This window comes from Malus sylvestris, chromosome 11 (assembly GCF_916048215.2).
Source record: "Malus sylvestris chromosome 11, drMalSylv7.2, whole genome shotgun sequence".
Lineage (NCBI taxonomy): Eukaryota > Viridiplantae > Streptophyta > Magnoliopsida > Rosales > Rosaceae > Malus > Malus sylvestris.
In genome coordinates this window covers 6,046,597-6,059,394 of record NC_062270.1, presented here as the reverse complement: position 1 = coordinate 6,059,394, position 12,798 = coordinate 6,046,597, and the positions used below count along the sequence as shown (strand labels likewise).

Genomic DNA, 12,798 nt, shown 5'->3' with positions numbered 1-12,798 from the left:
TATGTACTCTGATTTTGCTCCCGGTAACCCAGCCAATAAGACTGCCGTCGCCGCCGTGAACAATCAACAACGCCGCAGCGGTATAAGCCATATACTGAAATTATTTACTCAGAGATTGTTTGAAAGAGCATATTAATAAGCGATCGGTCTCTCTTACTGGACTTGTTTCACCGGAAAGCGAGAACTTCTTTTCTTGTCTCCTGGTCGGGGACGCCATGGTTGCGGGGTTTAAGTGACTCCTCGCTCTAACCAGCTGCCTTCTTTCACGCCTCACCACCGTCGTCTTCGATCTCGAGGCTTCTGTGAGTGTGTCAGCATATGTAGAGGCCCTGAATACGAGGCAGGCTGAAAATTTTGAGAGTTAAGATTATAGGTATACCTCCAGGAAGAGCAGCCAGGAGCAGCAGAGGCAAAAGACTGAAGGAGTAAAGAAGGGTCTCATTCGCATTGGCATTCCCCACTTGTTGTTTTTGGTCAGCCGCGTCATCATCTTCAACAATGTCTAAACTGAATTTGTCGTTGTTGATCACAAACGAAGATAGGAGAGTTTTTCTACTTCTGCTACTTGTTGACGCGGAAGTTACTTCTGCTACTTGCTGACGTGGGATGGTAGTGAACGTTGTGGTGTGGGAATAGTGAACGCTGTGGTGTGGAGGAATGGCAGGTAAAATGGTAATTACATTACCGAAGACAGTGAAGCAGCTCAGTAGAAGGACCGAGAGTTGCACAAACATTGCAGGAGAACCCATGTTTTGTTTCTTCCTCTCTGTAGATTGAATGGGTGTGTCTCTGAGTGTGGGTGTTGGGTTGTTGGTTCTTGGGTTTCTGCAGATTCACAGCGGAGGTGAAAAATTGAGAGATAACCGACATAGCTTTTCGTGTCGATTCCCACAGACGGCGCCAAATGTTGATGCATAAAACCGGAGGTCTTGGAACAACTTAAATCCAACCGTGAATCTGCAAGAAAGTAAATGACACAAGATGTATCGTGGTTCACCCCAAGGTTTGGGCTACGTCCAAGTATTTCTGAGAGGATTGTGAGGGAGAGAGAGAGCCTCTGTAATGAGAGTGAGGCTCTGAGAGGGTGAGAGTCCAGCCTAAGAATTGGCCTCTGAGGGTGAGAGTGAGGCTCCCCCTAATTGTGACGGTGAGGAATCCTTTTATAGAATAAGGGCTCATCACTTATTACATATTTGCCTTTTCCTTTATTACATAATTACATTTAAGTCCCCCGAGTATTTATACGAGATCTAAATACGAAGGCCTACGTATGGTATAAACAGACACTATTTTGAAACTCTAGGGGAACAAGGAAAGAAAATTGAGAATTCATGACCTGTTTGAAAATCGCTCCAAACATAGAAAGTGTGAAATATTTATCTTTTCAATAGTATATTTAAAATACACATAGGATACGTGAATCAGCTATCACTAAAATTGGTGTGAAACTTTCGTGTATTAAACGCAAAAAACAAAAAAATGCGTAATTTAATTACGAGTACTGGTAGGGAGACCAATTTTTTAAAACCAAATTTACAAACAAAATGATATTGTTGTAGATGATTGAATTATTAAGTGTCGATTAACGTATTTGTTTCTTATTCGTAAAACAAACAATTTAATTTACAAAATTTCGTCACCAACCGTACACTAAAAACTCTTTTTTTTAGGAAAAACTAGTGGCGCATTTTTGAGTTCTTACCACGCTTCGAACTCTCCAGACCTTCTAGTTCAAAAAAGTTGACCAACAGTACATGAAGTATAGAATGGCAGGCAATGGAAAAAGGAAAAGTATCATAACTATAACCAAATAGAATAACAATCCTTATAAGGTTCACGCTGATATTCAATCATACTATACATATGAAACACGGAAATCAAAGCATATTTGTAAAAATGCATGCGTACGTGCGAAAGACGGAAATCGATCAAATCAAGCGTAGCAGCTCTTGAGCTGACTCCCTTGAATGGAATAAGTTGTCGATGTAGTGTATCAGAGGAGCCAATGCAATAACTGTCCTTTGCATCAGAACAAAAGCCGATGCCTCTGATAAAATAGAATACCAAACAAATTGTGTAACCAAAATACCCATGTACATATAGCATTCATAGAAAATTCATGTTAATTATACATGCTCAATATCTGCACGTAAGATTTTTTTTCTTTTTCTTCTTCCCTATATTGGATATGAAAAAAAGAACCTGCAACCGGCCACGGTAGCTACCGCTACCATGAGCAGTCAAACCGATCAATCCCAAATCTCTAGCTTAATGTCACTAGATATGAGCTAGTCTGCTAGAAGCCTGGTTTGGAAGCGCAGATAATATGACAATGATGAGTTACATACTAGAAGAGTCTTACCATCTAATTTTAGCCTCGTCAAGAACAGTGACTTTGTAGGAAGGGTGTACAGTGCACCCGCAACAGCCTTTCTGGTAGCCCACCCGTGGTAGGGGTAAAAAACTTGTTTATATGCTGTGTTAACCGGATCCATGATTGAATTTCCGCTGCCAAAGTAAGAAAATTAAAAACATTCAAGTTATAAGTAACTGTGAATCTGTGATAGCAGAATAACAGCTAGCTGCAAAATGATAGAGACATAAAAAAATTAGAGATAGCAGTCATTGCTTTAGGGTTTGTTCTTTTGTGAATAATTAATTCAAAGATTAGTCAATAAATAATTATGTGCCTTAAGTAGAATAATTAAGTCATGGTATAACAGATATCACGAGGAGTTTATGGGCTCGTTTGGAAGTGCTTTTAAAATAACTGAAAATGCGTTTGATGAGAGTACTTTTCAAACCAATTTCAAACCAATCCTTGGTAAAAATGTAAGTGAATTCTGAAAAAACACTTGAAGTGCTTCATGCAAAAATCACATAATTGATACTTCTTGTAAAAAGCACTTTAAGTGCTCTTGAAACCCAAAAACACTTTTCTTAGAAGTGCTTTCAGTTATTTTAAAAGCACTTGATGAATATTAAATATTAAAAAAAAATTCACGATGAACGGAAATATAAATTAGTGGATAAGAGAAAATAGAACATATGAGTGGATGTAGCAGCACGCTTAATATGATATTGCATTTGCAAACGAAAATGATTTTAGACATGTTAATGAAACAGTGAATTCAGAGAAGATCGAGGCTAGGTTTGAGATAAGTAAAACCTTGAGGCCATGGTTTGCTCGAATATTATCTTAAACATCTCAAGTGAACGCTTCACTCTGATGAGGGATCTCGAAGCACTACTTTGGTCCTTCATGGTATTCTGTTGTATTTCACGGTCAAGCAAATCTTCTAGGGTATTAACTGACTTTCCTGCCTTTTCAATCCCATTAACCTGGCAACCACCACATTAATTAAAATTTAATTAAAAAAAAAACAAAGAAACACTCACAGCAAAGGGAAGTATATATGAACAAAATCAGAAGGAAAATATAAATAATTAAGATCATCTTTGAAATATGTAAAATGTCTTAATTGTGTATTTAAAAATGAGTAACTGATATCAAAGCACTCATCAATCACAATCCACCAAACCCTAAAGAACACCCAAATTTTATATCAAACTTTTGAAATTTGATTCAAATGTAGAAGACAATGACAAGTTTGCAACCCAAATCTCCCCTTCACCAAAAAGCATCAAACTCTCAAGTTTAAGAGATGAATAATACCTCAGCAGAGTACTCTATGTCGGCGAACTTCAAAGCGACGCCGAAGTGTCGAACGAGAGGAGAAACGAGACGACAGGCTTGGGTGAACTTGCCAATTTCCATGGTTATCGGTGCCGGAGAGTTCAGCTGAGCGGCCAGTTGTTCGAACTCATCTGCCAGCCTTGTCAGAATTCTCTCATCTTTCCTTTTCACTACCCTTGCCATTCTATAGCTTTCTTTTCACCAAGTCTCCGCTCCTCTCTCAGACACTTTAATTTTATAGGAAAATTTGGAAAACCAAACAAAATTTGGACCCCAAATAGCTTGCCGAAAAGAGACGTACCCTCTTCACCCGGGTTTTGTTTTCGGCCTGCCGAGCTCTCTTCACAGCAGAGTCGGGCTTCTTCGTGGCGACCTCACTAACAACGGAACGTCGAAACGGCCTCTGGAGTGGGCTCACAGCCACATACCTTGAAAATAGTCAAGAACCTGCACCAACAATTAAAAACAGACGAACACGACATGATTGAAGAACACAGATCGGAATTAGAAACGAGCTAATTTTGGGAAAACCGTATAGAAGTTACCTGATGCACTGAGGAATCGTTTTTGACCAGCTTCGACACGGCCTTCGCCGGAATCGTAGCAAAAAAATTAGGTAAGCGGAGGAACGTAACAGGAATGTACGGACTGATTTGATGGAGGGAAGGCAAAAGGGATGGAAACGGAAGGAAAAGCAGTCGAAGCAATCCACGATGATTGACGCGTGGGCGCTCTTCCACTGTGCAAAGCGGTGACAATTTCGTAAATAAATTAAAATTTCCAATCTGAACGGCGGTGAAGAGGCGGTGGCAATTTTGTAAATAACTCAAAATCCACCCAAGTCTAAAAAGTAATTGGAGTTTCTAAAAATAGATACTGGAAATCGGAGTAACAGAGCGGGAAGTTAAAAATAAAATAAAATAAAAATACCATCGTTCTCCACCACCTTCCTCCTCCTTTCTTGCGAAATCTCACAATCCACAAATCCCCCAGAAAATGGCTGACAGAAGCGGCGTCGTCACCGTCTACGGCAAAGGCGCCATATACGAAACCACCAGCAAGTCTTCCCCGTTCTCCGTCAAAGTCGGCCTCGCCCAAATGCTCCGCGGTGGCGTCATCATGGACGTCGTCAACCCCGCCCAGGCCCGTATCGCCGAGGAATCCGGTGCCTGCGCCGTCATGGCCCTCGAGCGCGTCCCCTCCGATATCCGATCACAGGGTGGTGTTGCTCGAATGTCCGATCCCCAGCTCATCAAGGAGATCAAGCGCTCCGTCACCATCCCCGTCATGGCCAAAGCCCGCATCGGCCATTTTGTCGAGGCCCAAATCCTCGAAGCCATCGGCGTCGACTACGTCGACGAGAGCGAAGTCCTCACCCTCGCCGACGACGAGCACCACATCAACAAGCACAATTTTCGAGTCCCGTTCGTCTGCGGATGCCGGGATCTCGGCGAGGCGCTCCGCCGGATCCGCGAGGGCGCCGCGATGATCCGGACGAAGGGGGAAGCCGGCACCGGGAACATCGTCGAAGCCGTTCGGCACGTCCGGCACGTGATGGGGGACATCAGGGTCTTGAGGAACATGGACGACGACGAGGTGTTTGCGTACGCGAAGAGAATCTCGGCCCCGTACGATCTCATGATGCAGACGAAGCAGGTCGGGAGGCTGCCGGTGGTGCATTTTGCCGCCGGCGGCGTGGCGACTCCCGCAGACGCGGCGCTGATGATGCAGTTGGGGTGCGACGGGGTTTTCGTCGGGTCGGGTGTGTTCAAGAGCAGCGACCCGGCCCGGAGAGCCCGGGCGATTGTGCAGGCTTCGACCCATTACAGTGACCCGGATGTGCTGGCGGACATCAGCTGCGGATTGGGCGAGGCAATGGCCGGGATTAATCTGAACGACGAGAAGGTCGAGAGGTTCGCATTTCGGTCTGACTGAAACGGTGAGTTTTGAGTTTGGAGCTTTTTGGTGATCCCCAAAGGGCTAAAAGCTTAAAGTTTTCAACTTTTAGAACCATATGAACATTGCCCGTATACACCATTTGTGGTAAATTTAAATTTCATGGCTCAGCCGGATTTATTTCTGGAATTTTTATTTCTTCTTTCTTTTGTTATTTCCGAAATAATGTTTCACATGTATATAACAAAAGTATAACACTATATCGTGTTCATATGTCGTGTTTGTATCTCAAAATTATCTTAAATTTATCAGTAACTATTCTCGCGTCATGTCATTCTCCACTGTTGTGTTACATCATACATTGCTTGCGCCTCATTGGTGATGGCATTGTTTTAAGGAACTTTAACGAAAAACTCCCGGTACTATTTACTTTAACGAAAAATCATATCTTTACACTAAAAGGTAAATACAGGTACTATTAACTTTACCTTTTATTTTGTCTTTATCTTTAAAACTCAAAATTTTCTAATTCTTTTCATGCCTTCTACACATAAGCATATTTTCAGACATTAGCTTTGCCTTTCTCTAGTTCTACCTCCTACATTGTTCTTCCTGCTTTTTCTTCAAAATCTCATGTTCTTATGTGTATTGAATCATCAATCTGTAAACGTCGTGATGGGATCTTACGTGCTTGACTTCATCAAGAAAGAATGTCCTTAATCCATGTGATCGTGGAATTCATGTGTAAAACTATGTGTGTCGTATGCGAATGCAGTTTCTGGTTTGAAAGTTTAATCATGGAGCTTCGGTTTCGAGTCTTAGAAGGTACGGTGAATTGGATAGATTGCATGGTGCGTGACCTGTTCATACGTGTGTTGGCCAAAGAAAATGGCACCGTGGGAGGCCGGTCCGCCCTGCCCCTTCACCACGTGCACCTTTGATTTAAGGACGCTGGCAGTGCAGAATGCACTAATTAATCCGCGATCAGCAAGTTTTCCAAAACAAATTTAAATAATCGATTTTTTCTGAGCATTTAATTTCTTGTTATAGGTCATGATTTTTGTTCAAACTTTTTATTTGCCTGTATTTCAGCTCGAACTGGTAGATTAAACCATATTGTGTCTCTTTGGCCGCCGGAGGTTCTTGTCATTGTTTAGTCGTCAAGTTTGGGAGAGCTAATAATGTTTAAGTTTTAAGTCTCTCTTTCACCAGATTTTGTCGTCGCTATTATGCCTTGGTTTTTTCAGTTTTGTTTTTTGTTTTTGTTTTTTTTTTATCCTTCAACAAGTGATTTCTGCACCCTTTTTCCCTCCTACACTTATCCTTTTTTTTTTTCTTTCATTTACGATAAAACGGCATGGGTACACCACCATTGTAGCGTTGTACACTAACGATACAATGATAAGTGTAAGTTTTCTCTAGTTAGCGTTGTACATTAGTAAGAGACTATCGCGATAGCTATAAGAAAGGGTAATGCTAGGGAGACTAAATTTGTAAACTAAATTTTGGAAACTAAAGGAGATGGAAGTTGATGATTGGTTTATTGCTTAAGCGTTGATAAACGTACATTCCTATTGGTGATACATCATTTAGTTTGCAAATTTAGTTTACAAATTTAGTCTCCCTAACATTACTCGTGTAAGAAAATAACATGAACTATCTTCAGAACAAATTAAAAACCGGAATACCTTTTCTAAGTCCTTCACAAGATATTTTTAGAAAAAATTCCAACATTTTACTATGTTTGATCAACATTCTGTAAAATTACCATATTTCAATATTTTGTTATTTTCTTAATCCAGATTTCCTCTGCGGTACCTAACCGAATAAATCGTCCCATCAACCATGACGATCTATATAATCAATCAACGATCCCTTGACCCATAATTTCTCATTGAGCCACGAATTTCAGTGGTTGCTAAATATCAATTGCAGCATTTAACACTCAAAAATTACAAGTTAACAAACTTAAAACAATAAGTTCCACGTGGTCGTGAAATCGAAAATAAAATTAAATTGACTCAGGATTTAAGTAATTCACCCCTTAAAACTGAACTACATTTACTGTGTTGCTGGAATTATATTGATTTTAAATATTGGGTATTTGAGAGAGTGATCATAGAATCGTTCTTCTCTCTATACCATGCTAAAATATTTGAGAATTTTCGTATATTATTCTACTCCGTTAAGAAGGCAAATACGTACATATATGATTTACAAGAGATTATACATGATAATTATACAATCATAGGAAACCCTAATATAAAGTCAACTAGGTAACCCGACGCGGCTGGGCTGCTAATGCTCACGTTAACAACAAGAACTATTGATATATTCAAACTTCCAATTACATGCCCTCTCTCTCACTCACTCTCTCTCTCTCTCTCTCTCTAGAAACATATATTCAGTGCCCTTTTGTTTCCCTTCATCTTTTTCACATTTATGATTTAAGCTGCAGATCGATATGGATAAATTCACTCTTTTTGTCCCCGGGCCATAGAACCAAATGCTGTTTGAAACTTTTTCTTTCCGAAATTAACCATATAAAATTTACGTGCCTTGCGTATCACTCCTCAAAATCTAAGGAACATCGTAGTTGTCCGAATATGAAATTTATCGGGATATAAAGATCATTTTAGCCAATTTGCACTGACAGAAGAGAATCTACAAGTGAGAAAGGCAGGTATTAAAGCAGCATTCTCTTTGTTTGATTGAGATAGGAATTGTCATATATATAACAGCTTGTACCTGACTTTTACAGAAAGAGTAGGGAATGTGGAGGGCTGGGAATTAAAGTTTTCAAGAGCACAGATTCTGACATTGCTGCAAAGCCAGTCCTAAGAATCTCTAGCCAAATATGTTCTTTTCGGGAGATGCTAAACATTTGTTAGCCGTTAATGTATGCGAGTTCCAGTGTAGGTCACTCATACATAAAAGCCGGGATGAATACGTAGATGACTGTCGAAACCAAAACTTAATTCATTTCTTCCTTTCTCTGTTCTAATAAAATAAACTGGAGAAAGTAGTTTAAAAAATGTCTAATAAGCAGTCTTTCAATGTCTGCTTTTGCTTCCAGAGAAAATTTAGGCTCTGGATGGCAGAACCTCCTGAAGACATTAAGAACCTTTTTGATCTATACGCGGAAAATGGCACCATGACCATTGATGGCCTGCAGAAATTTCTGATTGAGTTTCAAGGAGAATCCAGTGCTACCAAGGAGGATGCTCATGCCATTTTCAACAATCTCAAGCATCTCAACATCTTTCAACGAAAGGATCTCGACCTTGATGCCTTCTTTCGATATCTCCTCGGTGACCTTAATCCTCCTCTCTCTTCAAAGGTAATTTCATCAAACTTTTTATTCTCTGGTTCGTCTCACATGGACGGAGTGCTGAAGATGATTTCATTTTAAAAAAGTACTACCGCATCTAAACTTTCTAAAAAAATATTCGCAGCTCTATAGCATATTAACGTGACAAAATGACGATTAGTGTATTGAAATTTGATGATAAATGTGTTGGGATTTAGGTGCACCATGACATGAATTCTCCATTGGCTCATTATTTCCTATTTACCGGCCACAACTCTTACTTAAAGGGAAATCAACTCAGCAGTAACAGCAGTGTCCGTCCGATAATTAACGCGCTGCAACAAGGTGTTAGAGTTATCGAATTAGACTTGTGGCCGAGTTCTAAGAAAAATGACGTGAAGGTTCGTCACGGAAGGTATGAATTTAATCTTTGGTTGCTCTCGTACAAATTATTTATCCTAACTGATTGACAATATTTTCATTATAGAATTTAATCTCTTCCAACCTTTAGGACGCTTACAAGTTCGGTGGACCTCGTCAAATGTTTGCGCGCGATCAAGGACAACGCTTTTGTTGCTTCTGAGTACCCTGTTGTCATAACATTTGAAGACCACTTACCTTCAAATCTTCAAGCTATAGTGGCAACGGTGAATATAATTTCCTACCTTAGGCTTTCCTATTTTATAGTTTTCAACGCATTAATTTTTGTGGTTTCAAATTTTCAAAAAAATGTGATTGCAGATGCTCACTGAGACATTTGGTGACATGCTGTACTCTCCCCATTCAGAATCCTTAACGGAATTCCCTTCACCGGCATCATTGAAGAGGAAAATTTTGATTTCTACCAAGCCACCGAAGTATCCTGAATCGCAGAAACCTAGAGATCAATCTGGATCCACTGATCATAAGGTGCATTAGAAATAATCTACATTGTATTAGTAAGCCTAACATATATATGCTTAACTCATCACAAATCATGTTACCCTTTTTAATGTATCATTACACACTTGATGGCAGGAAAGCGAACAAGATGATGAAGAAGATGAAGATAAAGACGAGGAGAATGCTATTCCGGAATATAAACAGTTGATTGCGATTCACGCAGGGAAGCCGAAACGTGGGTTAGATAAATGGCATATCGATCCAAATAAAGTCAGACGTCTTAGCTTGAGCGAGCAACAACTCGAAAATGAAACAAGAACTCGTGGATCCGACATTGTCAGGTGATGTTATGCATAAGAAGGTTATGGGGTAATTCTTTTTTCACCATCTAAATGATAGAATATGCTTTAATCTTTGTCTAGGTTTACTCAGAGGAATTTGTTGAGGGTTTATCCAAAGGGTACACGTTTGAACTCATCAAATTATAAGCCTATGCTTGCATGGACTCATGGAGCTCAAATGGTGGCATTCAATATGCAAGTTAGATTTCTTTTGAAAATTGTAGATTGCTTTTTAGATAATCGGCTTCTACTTCTTTGACAATATATGAACATGTAGTTAAGAACTTACTTACTAGGAAAGGAAAATTTTAGCACGGCCCTTTGAACTTGGTACATTCTTTTGATTTGCCCATTCGATTTTCCATTTGGCTTTGAGCCCCCCTAATCATTTAGAACGTGACAATTTGGTCTCTACCACAAGATCTGTCAAATTTTCGGTTAAATTGAGAGTTACTTTTGTCTATTCAAGAGAAGAAAAACTCATATAAAAGTGATAAGTTTGATCATTGTAATGTACATTGACACGTTTTAAAAGATTAAGAAGCTCATAAGCAAATAGAAAGTCGAGTGAGTTAATGAGGAATTGCTAAAATTTTCTTCTTCTATTCTCACCCAATTCCCTGCTTATATCACAACTGTGTATTTCTCAAAGGGACATGGAAAGCACCTTTGGATTATGGAAGGAATGTTCAGAGCAAATGGAGGTTGCGGCTATGTGAAGAAACCTGAATTTTTGCTGGCTAGCCCAAATAATGAGGTTTTTGACCCTAATGCATCTTTACCGGTGAAAAAAACTTTGAAGGTATATCTGATGAAACTTATTAAGCATGTCAGTTACTGTTACTCTTCCTCCGTAACATTTTCTTGACAAGCAGGTAAAAGTATACATGGGTGACGGATGGCGTTTAGATTTCCACCGCACACACTTTGATCTATGTTCTCCACCGGACTTCTACGTGAGGGTATGACAACAAAATGTTCATTCACATTTACATCCCCATGCATCCTTTATTCAGCGAGAAATTATCGATTTATGTTGTCAGATTGCCAAACTAATTCAATATATAGGGTTCTAATTTGAGTAGCCAGTCCAAATTAACTGTTTGACAGATACAATATTAACCAATAACTAGTAGTTGCTATAAATCAAATAATTCCAAGAAAGAGTACATGTATCCACTTTTATCTTAACTTTTCATTACCTACTATGACACATATCATGCCAATTGCTCACTGTTTAAATGAATGTATAACTTTCCTCATTGAGACGTAACATCTTGACACAAGGGTTAATGTAGACAAGTTGATTAAATAAATTCTTGTTTAATGCATGGTTTAAATTAACAGTCAAACAAGTCTAATATCTACCATAAATATCATCTTTCGCTCTCATGCATAAATTTTTATTTCAATTATTTGTATCAACTAATATGATACATAACATAACACTAACTCATATATGCAAATAGATGAGATTCAAAGTGAATTTCAACGTAAACAAATTAAATATTATCACGTACAGGTTGGAATTGAGGGAGTCCCGAGGGACAAAACAAAAATGCTGAAAACCGAACCAATAGAGGACCAATGGGTGCCAGTTTGGAACAAGGAGTTCACCTTCCCATTGAGGGTTCCAGAGCTGGCTGTGCTTAGAGTTGAAGTCAATGAGTATGACACTCCCGCCAGACATGACTTTGGTGGCCAAACATGTCTGCCAATACGAGAGCTCAGAACTGGGATCCGAGCTGTTCCTCTGCACAGCGAAAGAGGTCAAAAGTATAGATCTGTGAGGCTTCTGATGAGATTTGAATTGACAAATGAGGTTTAATTAAGTGTGCTTACTCATAATCTGCTGTATATTCTATGTTAAATATTGCACACACTAACCTTGCAGCTGCTATAAAAATATATCCCGTTGTATCTGAAGTTTTGTATTTGATATATTCTTATTATGCACAAAAAATAGAGCTTACAACAAAATACAAAGCTTGTAAATCAAGTAATGTATTCACCTGCACTCGAATTTTTGTGTTTAATAATACATTCTTTTTTTTTTCCGACACCTAAAATAGTTTTTTTTTTTTTTATGAGAAAAACAGTGTTTTAGCACTCTAAAAAATGTACAATCAACAAAGAGAATGTTGTGATTGAAATTACGAGGTTTTTCAAATCATAACATTTCAATTGTAATAAACAAGTTAAACTAGCTACTACGATGGGTGACCACATTAGCTTAACGAAGAACATTTGAAAAAAAATCGTGTAAAAGATCCCTAGAATCTTCCTAAAGCAATAATTTGAATGTCGATAAATATTATAGTAGGTTCCAACTTCCTATTGCTTCATATGATTCATCATTTGGTACCTAATTAGTAATTAATTAATAAGCTAACTAGTAATCTTAGACTTACTATTTTTTATAACCCCACTTTCATCATCAGCACATAGCTGTTGTACAGCCTGTGATTTATCAAACGGTGCAGCCGCCAGAGGCAGAGGCACCGCGTTTTTCAACTAGTGTGACTCAAAATTCTTGATCTTTTTCTTTTTTTTTTTTTTTTTTTTGTCAACTTTGTTATTTAAATATCCAAACCCAATATTTGGTAATTTCCTTTTGTTTTTAAAATAGATTTCAAATAGTTAAATTGTATACTCAGGAGCATACTAAACTT

At 38.8% G+C, this 12,798-nt stretch overlaps 3 protein-coding genes across 3 annotated transcripts; 2 read left to right on the top strand and 1 right to left on the bottom strand.

Moving 5' to 3' along the window:
* Positions 1–1,777: 1,777 nt before the first annotated feature.
* On the bottom strand, positions 1,778–4,394 carry LOC126589016 (accelerated cell death 11-like). Its single transcript, XM_050254192.1, has 6 exons — positions 4,243–4,394; positions 4,008–4,144; positions 3,677–3,914; positions 3,170–3,342; positions 2,363–2,508; positions 1,778–2,047 (listed from the first exon to the last, which is right to left on the bottom strand). The coding sequence occupies exons 3-6, from the start codon at positions 3,878–3,880 to the stop codon at positions 1,929–1,931; spliced, it is 642 nt and encodes a 213-aa protein (XP_050110149.1). The 5' UTR covers positions 3,881–3,914; positions 4,008–4,144; positions 4,243–4,394; the 3' UTR covers positions 1,778–1,928.
* Positions 4,395–4,549: 155 nt separating this feature from the next.
* On the top strand, positions 4,550–5,922 carry LOC126589014 (probable pyridoxal 5'-phosphate synthase subunit PDX1). The gene has a single exon (XM_050254190.1). The coding sequence runs from the start codon at positions 4,694–4,696 to the stop codon at positions 5,630–5,632; it is 939 nt and encodes a 312-aa protein (XP_050110147.1). The 5' UTR covers positions 4,550–4,693; the 3' UTR covers positions 5,633–5,922.
* Positions 5,923–8,534: 2,612 nt separating this feature from the next.
* LOC126589007 (phosphoinositide phospholipase C 2-like) lies at positions 8,535–12,180 on the top strand. Its single transcript, XM_050254183.1, has 9 exons — positions 8,535–8,933; positions 9,122–9,318; positions 9,415–9,550; positions 9,645–9,812; positions 9,921–10,126; positions 10,208–10,325; positions 10,779–10,928; positions 11,002–11,088; positions 11,649–12,180. The coding sequence occupies exons 1-9, from the start codon at positions 8,628–8,630 to the stop codon at positions 11,952–11,954; spliced, it is 1,674 nt and encodes a 557-aa protein (XP_050110140.1). The 5' UTR covers positions 8,535–8,627; the 3' UTR covers positions 11,955–12,180.
* Positions 12,181–12,798: the final 618 nt, after the last annotated feature.

Excerpts from the sequence above, each read along its gene's own strand:
- LOC126589016 (XM_050254192.1), bottom strand. The coding sequence starts at position 3,880 with ATGGCAAGGGTAGTGAAAAGGAAAGATGAGAGAATTCTGACAAGGCTG. Across the intron at positions 2,509-3,169 it reads GAGCAAACCATGGCCTCAAG|CGGAAATTCAATCATGGATC; the intron begins GTTTTACTTATC and ends TTACTTTGGCAG. Across the intron at positions 2,048-2,362 it reads GACGAGGCTAAAATTAGATG|AGGCATCGGCTTTTGTTCTG; the intron begins GTAAGACTCTTC and ends CTATTTTATCAG.
- LOC126589014 (XM_050254190.1), top strand. The coding sequence starts at position 4,694 with ATGGCTGACAGAAGCGGCGTCGTCACCGTCTACGGCAAAGGCGCCATA.
- LOC126589007 (XM_050254183.1), top strand. The coding sequence starts at position 8,628 with ATGTCTAATAAGCAGTCTTTCAATGTCTGCTTTTGCTTCCAGAGAAAA. Across the intron at positions 9,319-9,414 it reads GTGAAGGTTCGTCACGGAAG|GACGCTTACAAGTTCGGTGG; the intron begins GTATGAATTTAA and ends TCCAACCTTTAG. Across the intron at positions 10,929-11,001 it reads CGGTGAAAAAAACTTTGAAG|GTAAAAGTATACATGGGTGA; the intron begins GTATATCTGATG and ends CTTGACAAGCAG.